The 10,957-nt window shown below is 33.7% G+C and overlaps 2 protein-coding genes across 2 annotated transcripts in view; one reads left to right on the forward strand and one right to left on the reverse strand.

Annotated features, from left to right (window-relative positions):
- The window catches only part of LOC144845575 (long-chain-fatty-acid--CoA ligase 5-like), a 31,449-nt gene extending 24,872 nt beyond the window's left edge, over positions 1-6,577 (forward strand). The window contains exons 15-21 of the mRNA XM_078703001.1: positions 499-587; positions 2,452-2,568; positions 2,988-3,041; positions 4,109-4,198; positions 4,287-4,388; positions 4,809-4,880; positions 5,052-6,577. Coding sequence (XP_078559127.1) covers positions 499-587; positions 2,452-2,568; positions 2,988-3,041; positions 4,109-4,198; positions 4,287-4,388; positions 4,809-4,880; positions 5,052-5,183 — 656 coding nt within the window. The 3' untranslated portion in view covers positions 5,184-6,577. The remainder of the gene's footprint in view (positions 1-498; positions 588-2,451; positions 2,569-2,987; positions 3,042-4,108; positions 4,199-4,286; positions 4,389-4,808; positions 4,881-5,051) is intronic.
- A 133-nt stretch (positions 6,578-6,710) lies between these two features.
- LOC144845595 (general transcription factor IIH subunit 5-like) lies at positions 6,711-9,138 on the reverse strand. Its single transcript, XM_078703030.1, has 3 exons — positions 8,998-9,138; positions 6,870-7,240; positions 6,711-6,733 (listed from the first exon to the last, which is right to left on the reverse strand). The coding sequence occupies exons 1-2, from the start codon at positions 9,030-9,032 to the stop codon at positions 7,048-7,050; spliced, it is 228 nt and encodes a 75-aa protein (XP_078559156.1). The 5' UTR covers positions 9,033-9,138; the 3' UTR covers positions 6,711-6,733; positions 6,870-7,047.
- Between the last annotated feature and the right edge of the window lie 1,819 nt (positions 9,139-10,957).

Consider the following 10,957-nt stretch of genomic DNA (forward strand, 5'->3'; position numbering starts at 1 on the left):
AACCATCTCATCCCAAGACCAAAAACTCTGTAATCTTTGATGTTACCAAGTGTTATGCTCGTTATCAATATATTATAGATACTGAGACTAGTGGTAGATGTAAATACATGTAAAGACTGTTATTTATTTCAGCTCTAGAAGTCGTGTTTCCATAACAACTTTGTGTCTCTAGTGCGCCCTCTATATATCTTCTAGAGTATACATCAAAGATCATATTAATTATTTAGCACAATAATGTAACACAAAGCTTCCTCTATTTTTATTACTCTTCCCTTAAATTCAAAAGGCTTCACCATTTCTTTTCCTTTCAATCCTATTCCTTCTTACATATTACTCAATCTCATTTTTCCATTTTCTGGTGTTTCATATTTAAGCAAGTGCATTACTTTTATTGTTATTGATTATATTATTTATCAATTCAATATATTAGTTCATTTAGTTTTAATTTACCTTTCTGTTATAAAATTCTAATTAGAAAACATGTATGTTTTTTTGTAGGTCATGTTGGTCCACCAATCTCATGTAATATGATCAAACTTGTTGATGTTCCTGATATGAATTACTATGCAGCAAACGATGAAGGAGAGGTATGGACTTGTTTTGTTTATGGATGATGTGGTGGATGAAGGTAACATTTAGTAAGGTTGATGACAGCTGGAGGAGAGAAATAGTTTTTTAAAAAAGGTGAAAAGACAGGTAGAGTGGCTGGTTTGAAGGCTTGTGATCATGGCGTGTGACCGTGGAGTAATTAGTTTGAATTCATCAGTGACTACTTCTTTGCATGCAGCTAAAGTAAAATGACGTCATGTTAAAGTGTGTCATCACAAAGTCTCATGTTCACACTCATGATTTACAAAATATTTTCAGTGTGGTGATACAGAAAATAAAAAAATTCTGATATTGTTTCCTGATAACAAAAAAGAAGATTAAATATAGTTGTTTATTCGAACCATTGGGCCTATAATAGCCTGCTACCTACTCACTAGCGGCCTACAGTAGTCTAGATTAGTTTAGTACATTACCTGGCTCAGGCCATCCTCGGCTCCTTCATCGTTACTGATGAATCGTTCAGACCAACCCAGCTTACTGGCTAACTACCCTCCCCATCCTAGATGTATCCAGGATTTTAAATAAGGGGGCCCAGACACTAAGCATTTGAGCCACAGGCCCCCATGGTGGGGCCTGTGGCGAAGTGCATATTGGTAAATGACACCCCCAGATGGTCAGAAGTGGTACTCTTGCGCACATAAAATTCATGATAAATGGCACCTCTAGTTGGCCTGGAAATAACACTCCCCATGTATCGCACAACAATCAGCAAAACAATTGAACTTTTTCCGCTGGTAAACACAGCTATCATCCATAATCACGGAACAAAGCTCAGCTTAGCTTAGGATGACATCATACCACAAAATGTAGTTTTGTAGTCGAGTCTCACGGAATATTCACCAAATAAAAATAAATGGACCTTCTTTATGGTGCTTTTTTTTCTAAAAGGTTTGAATAATATATATATATTTTTGTAGCACTTTAGCATATTTCTCAGACGAAAAAGTTTACTTGGATCTTACCGTAAGAAGACAATACCGGCTGCGTCCATTTGAAGCGTGCTCGCTAGATTTTTACGATTGGTTGGATGCAGATTTTAATGGAATTTTTTTTTAATTGATCCGATGGAAAAAGTTTTTAGTTAATTATATCTTATTTTTATAAAACTTGCTGTACATGAATACGTAAACGTGGCATTTTTTTTTTTTCACAAAAGCAGCTCTCTCTAAATCCGCGCCTTCTAGGTATGCACTGCGCTGCTAGCCTATTTCTATTAAATACATACATACTGTACATTATTATTTTTTTTTTTTGCACTTATTTAGATCATGACTTTCCTGTTATGTTAAAATGAAATATATTATTTATTATCCCCAGCAAAAAAAAAAATGTTTTGTTGTTGAATATGCCGTGATTTTAATTGTCAAAAACATGTTGTCGTTGATGGCTCGGGGCTATCGATAAATCTCGCATCGTGTGAGGAAAAGTCTTTCTCAGCAAGTTTGCTTCATTAATAATGGGGCACTGTGACGAAAGACTTTAACGGTGACTTTACCTTAGCTGCATGTGAAGAAGTAGTCACCGCTTACATCTATGGTGAGAGGATTAAAGGTGGTAGAGGAATAACAAGGCCATGTACATGGCTGCAGTCGCGCACTAAAGTTAGTGTTTACCGACCGACCAACCAACCGACCGACTGACCGACAGACCAACCAACCGACTGACATAGGGAGCTGTAGAGTTGTGTTGCACGCGACTAAAAATGAAGGTTGGTATTTAAGGAAAGAAAACTAGCATCACAATTTCACAATATATAATATATTAAATGAAATTATAATGTACAGTAGTAATATACAGTAGCTATAGCAGAATGCTATCAAGTTGCTTGTTTCTTTCAATCAGGTGTGCTATAAAGGTATAAACATCTTCAAAGGTTATCTTAATGATCCAGAGAAAACGAAAGAGGCTATAGATGAGGATGGCTGGCTGCACTCTGGTGACGTTGGACAATGGCTTCCAGTGAGTGGCGTATAACATATTTAAAAAAAGACCACATTTTCTCACTAATACTTCACATTTTAAACCGGTATGCTGTTTTGCTGAGAAATGTCATAAAGATACCCTGTATCTCATGATTATTATTGTGATTATTTATTTTCTAGACGTAATGGCCTCAATATAAATATTATTTTTGTTGGATTCCCATAATTCAATACAATAAATTGGCTGCGTCCAGTGAAAACCAAGATATACATACTGCGATGCATTTGTAGTATGAAAAGTGCAGCCTTTTTTTTGGAACTGAACTAAATAAATTAATGATAATGTAATCTGTCATATACAATGCCATTGAAATCCTTAATTTATGAACTAGTAGTATACATTTAATTTGAATGTTTTAAAAGTTATTTTTAAATATTTCTTTATATCTTTAATAGAATGGAACATTGAAAATAATTGACAGAAAGAAACATATTTATAAATTAGCCCAGGTTAGTATAAAAACCAAGATATAGATAATAAAAGTACAATGGTATCCCACATTTTCAAATTTGGCTACAACAAAATTTTTAAAAAGTGTGTGTTTATTCGTATTTAAATTTGGTACCGGTACAACAGTTGCAAACTACACACACAATGAATGGTAAAATTCTAATACTAATGTCAATCATAATGAATATCCTGACTGAACTAATTTTACACTGTTGCCCTAAAAGAAGAAAATGTTGAGGTTGCTGCAGCTTCTATTAGCTATAGTAGGTATCAAGGTAGATGTTGGAGGAAACAGGGAAAAAGGTTTGGGAATATACTCCTTTTACACCGCCAGCAAAAATGTGGAGATGATCCGGAATTGTGTAACCCAAGTTGTACCCAGGATGCGGAAATGCTGGTGTAAACGTAAATGTAAACATTACCCGGTAAGTCATGCGGAATGTATTCAGCGTCAACCCGGGACGAACCCATGTATGATTGCTATCCTTGCTCACTATAGTGTTTAATTTACATGAAATTAAGATAAGACTAATTTTGTTTATTCGCTTATTTAATAAATACAATGTGTGGTTATTTATTCATTTTTATTTCAAGAAATATTATTCTTCACGGGTAGACTCAATATTTTTGTATTGCCATAACAAAAATTGTAGGAAGTATAATGAGAAGACCATTACTAGGGCATCTCTTCATGCATGAGGGGGCGATATTTCGATTAATCTAGAACATTTACATGGGTTGGTAATTTGCAGTGTATGCATGCAACCCGTGTCATTCCCGGGTTAATGAATCAGGTGTGAAATGGAAATTTATCCTGACACGACACATGTTTGTTCTAAGCTCGGCGGTGTAAAAGGGGTAATAGTTTCCTCTGTTTTTAACATAACCATTTCAAACAATCACGGTGCCAGCATGATCCAGTACGATAGACAATGCTATACAAATCAGTATTTTTATTAATTTGTAGCCAAATTTGTGAATGAGGGGACTTTAACGAAAGTATGATCATTTAATGATTATACCTTGGATATGGATAAACTCTATGCACATTATTATATTGTTTCAGGGAGAATATATAGCACCAGAAAAAGTAGAAAATATTTACTTGAGAAGTCCGCTAGTAGAACATGTGTGGGTACATGGAGACAGTTTGCAGGTAAGAGTATTCAACCTACAAGAAACAGATACACTGTGACTTACGGAATAATGCCATACTGTACCAATAATTGTTGTTTTTCTTTAAGTCATTTTCTGTAGGCTTTGTGATACCAGACAGGGAAACGCTACCAAAGTTTGCTGCAGATAGGGGGATTAAAGGGGAATTTGATGACCTCACAAGAAATAAGGTAAAGATTATACATTTCACCCCTTGTTCCTAAAGAGCCAACAATATCGGTATGGTTTCAAGGCCAACTCACTCCTAGTTATGGTGGAACAAGTCTTCTCTAGATAAGGACTATAAACTGTAGGTGTACACAGTTTTGCTGTGTGCACGTTAAAGAACCCAGTTTATCATTTGAGACAAGTAAGGGGTTACCCTGTGAACTAGTTCACAAATAGCCCCGTATCAGGGGGATTACCACCTATCTGATAGGACATTGATTAATTTACTAGGCATCATTTTATTAATAAACCTGATCATAATAGTATATCAACCTAGACATGATAATTCAAATATTGCAAATTCATGCTCAATGACAATCACGCTTTTTTTTTTGTTGCCTTTATTACAATGTTCCAATTATTCACCTTTTCTTATATTTCAGGAAGTGCAAAAAATGCTTCTAGAAAACATGCAAGATGTTGGGAAGGAAAATGGTTTAAAATCCTTTGAGCAGGTATTGTATTATTACAATAGACTAAATTTACATTATGATTTCCTATAAACCTTTAACAAACAAAATAAACTGAGAACATTATAAGTTAATGTCTCATAACCCTTCACATGCATGCTGTGTAGTTTTGAAATATTTACAATGCAACTATTTGTTATCGTTTTATTATGGTAGGTAAAGAAAATCCATGTGACACCAACATCATGGACTGTAGAAAATTCGTTGATGACGCCAACATTCAAGTTAAAACGTCCTGCACTCAGAAAATATTTTAAAGATGAAATAACAGAGATGTATTTAGCATAGTTCAACTTTGTTACAACATAAAACATCAAATTGTGACCATGATCTGAAACAGCAATATTAAATAAACTCATCATTGGAGAAGGAAGTTTGTTGAAAAAATATTGAAAAACAAAGGACCCAACTTGCAGTTTATGAATATCACTTTAGCAATTTAAGTTCATTAAGTAAAGGCTCAGATGGAGTTATCCGAGTCGAAAAAGTAATGATTGTAATGATTGTTTAATTTTAACAATATGAGTAGGAAAGGCCTCGACAGTGTAGTGCCAGCCTCATGTTTATGCAATATAGAATTCCTTCTTTTTGTGTTAAGAAAATCGATATATGGCCTGATGTGTAGACTAAATTCAAGTGAAAATGTTTTAGTCTAAACGATTATAGGCAACGTCTTATAAAAGTCAAAGATGCTCTCCAGGTGGAATGCCATCCTGCGATGAGTAGTAGTAATTAGTATAGTATTGTTTATTTTTAATTCATTTATATGTAATTTTACCTTCTATGGACGAGATTCCGAAATAAAAGATTAAATGAATGAATATTCAGTGGCCCAAATAAGTACAAAAGTGTAGGTGGGGTAAAATTAAAGGATACGCTGAGAAAAAGTATACTTAAGGTTAATTATAATCCCAATTGTTTTGGAGATATCTGTTGCAACATCATTTTGATGATTGGTCCACAACATTGTTTCTTTCGTTTGTTTAATGATTTTCCCAATAATTAAAGTATAATAATTTGAGAGGGCTAATGTTTCACATTGAGTACGGAAGAGAATATAATTAGTTGTGTTGGAATTAAGGAGTTTATTTGAGGTGAACCAGTCATTATATTTTACTAATTCATTATTGACTTTTGTGAATAAGACATTTAAATCAGAATGAGAATAAAAACAGTGTGGTATCATCAGCAAAGGAGATGACTTGGAGGGTGTCACTTACTCTGGATAGATCATTTACATAATTAAAAAATAAATCGGTCCAAGAACAGAGCCTTGTGGCACTTCGCATGTCCTCCTCTGGTGCTACAGTTACCAAATGAAACATACTGAGTCATATTACTAAGTACCTACAAAACCAGTCTAATTATGTAATTGACTTGTACATTTTGTTATGTTTCTCCTACGGGAGGTCAATAAATTTGAATTTGAATACATCAATAAGAATAAATCAACAAACACAGATAACAGAAATTGTCTTTTTTTCAAAAGAAGTTATGTTATTTATAAGATGAAGGATTGCATGAGTAGTAGAATGTAGAAAACCGTAACGATGAGTATAAAGTACATTATTAAAATTAAGAAAGGCAAAAAGACGTGATTGAATTAGTTTTTCAATGATTTTAACTTTTGCCAATTTTAAAAGATTTGGGAAACTACCTAAAGAAGAATGAATACAAAAAATAAACAAAAATAATTTCAAACCATGTACATATTTTACTGTGTTTGTCCATGAATAAATAAATTAAAATAATAGTCATCTAAGTTCCTAATTTACATATTCAAATTGCAGCACGCTAATTTATTTTGTACATTCAATGGTACTATTCAATAGCCAATACTTTGAGATTTTTGTGTCTGCCCTGGCATAGCCTTTAATTTACTGCGTTGATAAACTAAATATCAACCGACAGATACAAACAAAATTTCTGAAACAGAATATTTTTATTCGGTTTGACTACATTTTTACAGTCTACAAAAAATGTTCTCAACATCCAACTCATAAACATTCAGCTTTTTGATGTTATACAAATATAACATATCACAAGGGGTTTATCATCAATCGGTACATTTCTTGTGTCAGTACACAACAGCTACAATTGTTTTTAAATTCTACAGATGACGATTTCAAGCAAACATTGTACATGCCAGTTATTAGGATTTCTGCTCAATATTAGCAATATTAAAATTCAACTTGTCCATGAGGTCATTGACCTGAGATTGGAGTGCCTCTACAACATCTGCTGCAACAAATAAATGTGTCTCATCAAGATCAGCAACAATAAAGCGTTTCTTAAGAATTTCTTTTGCATCCAAATGTAGTAGGAATTGTTTCATAGTTGGGTCACTGTAATTAAAAAAATCAAATGTAAACAACAAAGAATCATCCTACCCTAAAGAAACAAACATCAAAACATTGAAAATGTTTAAAAAGAAGATTGCATCATTCTCTTTTAAATGTTATGTTTTTTGAGATACAAATAAATGAAACTAATAATTTTACAGTATACTAGGCAAATTGCTACTCAGTGAAAATTACCTATTTTATAAAGCATGTAAACTCATTTTGATGTTGCTATTTTAGCCTGGATCCTCACAGTATGTATTTAGGCTAGATACATACTGTGAGGATACAGTCAAGTCGCCCTTTCGCAAAGTCTCCCTTTTTAACTTTAACATAATTTTTAATTCAATACCGTTTTCATATTTTTATAATAAGTTTTTTATTTAATAAATTATCAGACCTGCTAGACAAAGAAGTAGTTAATAGTGCCTTCTGCTAGCCTATATTTCAGTCTGGTATCTTGGTATCTATGGAGCGCCGCTAGATACGCTGTTTTAATCTTATCCGTTTCGATTGATAACAGTCGTGTTTGTATAAGCGTGCATTTAGAAAAACTACAAATAATTTTGATTAAAAAGTGATTTTACCTCAATCGGTATTATTTTTCAAAGTAAAATTAAAATATGAATATGTTTATCTCCTATTACATAATTTGTATTATTTAATGTTAATTAACTAAGATTTTAAATTATTTATTTTTATTACGATGCCTACAAGTGGATACCAGCTCATTTGCATTAGTAGTTTTAGGATAATATAATAATAAGTAGAGAATAATTATACCATACTGTTATAAATTAGCAGGGTTAAAGTTTTTTTTTTTAACTAGACAAGAGGACCAAATAATGTTATCTTTTTCTGTTCACATTTTCTAGCGTACGTGCATTTGGCATTTCCATTCGGATAAATAACTGTGCCTGTTATGATTTGTATATATGATTGTTTGAAATTCCATTTTTTAGACAAAAAGCCTGCAAGGCTGTGGGGTCAAATCATGCGTAGATTTCGTGTTACGTGTTCTAGCTGACCACAGGATTCTCCTTTGCATGCATTAATAGCGTGTGAAATAGACAACGCAATAATGACGTATGATTTGTCAATTAATTTTTTTATTAAATAATTCAGTGAAATGATCATAACAGTTTATTAAGGCGATTAAAAATGTATCGTATTGTCGGTAATAAAGATGGTTTTTAGTAATATATTATTTATTTTGTTTTTAGTCGTAAGTAATACAGTAATAATAATCATAATTAAAATGAAACGTAATAACACTGAACAGCAAATAAGTCAGTGTTGTCATTTTTAATTAATTGCACGTGTCCCCGTCCCCTTAATATCCACTTGTTTCATGGGAAAGTATCCCCTAAATATAGAAGGTGTCCCAAACAAAGAAGAGCTACTGTCACCATGGATACTCTTTACAGGTCTAGAAGTACATAAGTTAATTCATTATTTTGTATCACGAACGCGTGGTGGAAAGAACACATTTTCTTTATTTTTAAAATGGGCCCGAACGTCCACAAAGTTGAGCCCGAACGTCCACAAATTTGGGCCCGATCGTCCTTGGCCCCGATCGCCCTTCTTGTCCCCGATCGTCTGTCAATCGACGATTCGTCCCAAACCAAAGGTTGGCCGAATCGTCTCATCATGGCCGAATCGTCCCCGGATTCTTCTGGACCCCTCTAGCCTCTATCTAGGCCTAGAGCCTAGCCTACCATAAATGATTTCATTCACTGTAGAAATGAATGTGTACTAACCATTCAACTAAAACTCCTTTAGTCACATTCACCATTTTGTTTTTACACACACCACCACACAAATGCTACGTTTCCTTCCCTTCCTCTCCTCTCTCTTTTTTCTCAATCTCATCAAAGAATATATATCATTCTTTGATCTCATCCGATCCGACTCAATTTCAAGGGCGCCTCACACGTCGAGTAGGGATATACGGAAAGAGTGTATAAAATAATTAAATGATTGTAAAATTATGATTCAATACCAATTATTATAAAGTTATCTTTATAGAAAGTGCAATTTAATCATATTTTTATGCTTTGGAATACAAATTTGTGTTTCAATTACGTGGAACTGTTTAGGTACCGGACTATCTAACATATTTTTCTTTGTTTTAATGTTTTTATTTACAAATCAACTGAACTTTTTTGTTTTATTATTTATTATTTAGGCCTACACATAATAGTTTATCATTGGACAGAGACAGAGAAGTTAATACCTAGTTTTAGGACTTCTTCATCAGAAGCAATAATGTTCTAGTGATAACAATAATACAATCATGGAGCTATACTTTTATAGCTCCATGATACAATGTGTATAAACTTCACTTGGAATATTGTGTGCAGGGCATTGCCCATACTACAAGAAAGATATTCAAATGTTGGAAAAGGTACAACGAAGAGCTAGCCACCAAACTTGTAGTATCACAAATCTTATTTATATTTGGGAGCGGAATATCCATGGAAGATAGGAGCGGGTCATCTAACCCTGTCCACGATCCGGGCTTTTATCCTGGAGGCTCGACTCATCTGAATTGAAGCTGCCTGAGCAAACCGCACCCACCTAAACTTTGTCTTCTGTGCTGCCAAACAGAGTATAGCCCCATGTTGATTCATATTTTTAAACAAAATTCCGAGCGCTCTTGTCGTGATCGTGCAGTTTCCCTGCAGCTTTCGCAATCTCTTGCCTTAGAGTGGCTGGGATAATGTGCTGCTCCCCTTAAATAAGTTTAAGAAGAAGGATTGCAAGGTCCTCGACTTCTTGAAATCCCGGCAGAAAAAGATTGGTTGGCTTCATCAGTATGTCTTCCATAAGTGGAGAGACTTCTTCAATCACATGCTCTTTTTTGGTGAGGACAACGCGTTTGACAGAAACAGCATCTAAGGGGTCATCTAATTGAGCAGAAGAACTGTCTTCAACAATACTTTCGTCCTCACTCAGCCTCAGACTCGGCTTCCTCATCGGCTTCTTTCTCAGCTGTAAATAGCCTATAATAAACGAAATGAGAATGTTTAATGATTAGAGGAAAACAATAGATTAATGGTTTACAAATAGTTGACTTTAAGTTCAGCTGTGAAAAAAATGACAAAATCAAGATCAATTTAAAAGAAATCAACCAAAAAACAATCATTTGAAGTATAATCATTGTTACAATTTCATTAAAAATATTCATATTCATTCCATATTATAATAAAGGCACCTAATATAAATAATATCATATAGATATCTAAAAAAACAATTCCCACCTCTCTGAATGTAGTCTGTGGACTGGGAGTAAGCGTGTTCATCTGCGGGAACTGGGCCATTGGGGCGGAGTAGTTTGGTTCATAAACATGGTCCTTCCCGAAAAGCACTCTCCCTTGCTCGTTGATCTGGTGGAGCTGGCGTGGATCAATGCAAGAAGTCTGTCTTCCTTGCCCTCCAGCTACCTTGAGCAAAAGATATATATTTTCCTGAATTTTATTAAAAATTAACCGTTTCTTTTGTCTTTTCATAAGTAAAATTATTATTTTTGTTGATTTATAACTTAATTAAAACTGTAAAAAATGGCCAATCCAAAGATTTTATTAATCTTTATTTTTCAGGTTTTTTTTATGTGAAATTAAAATGGCATATTAAAAAAAAAAACATTTTTAGGGGGCAATATATCTTTAAAGATGTATTGTCCCTTGAAACACAAAAAATGAAGGTCAAAATATTCAA

This window comes from Antedon bifida, chromosome 6 (assembly GCF_963402885.1).
Source record: "Antedon bifida chromosome 6, ecAntBifi1.1, whole genome shotgun sequence".
Classification (NCBI taxonomy): Eukaryota; Metazoa; Echinodermata; class Crinoidea; order Comatulida; family Antedonidae; genus Antedon; species Antedon bifida.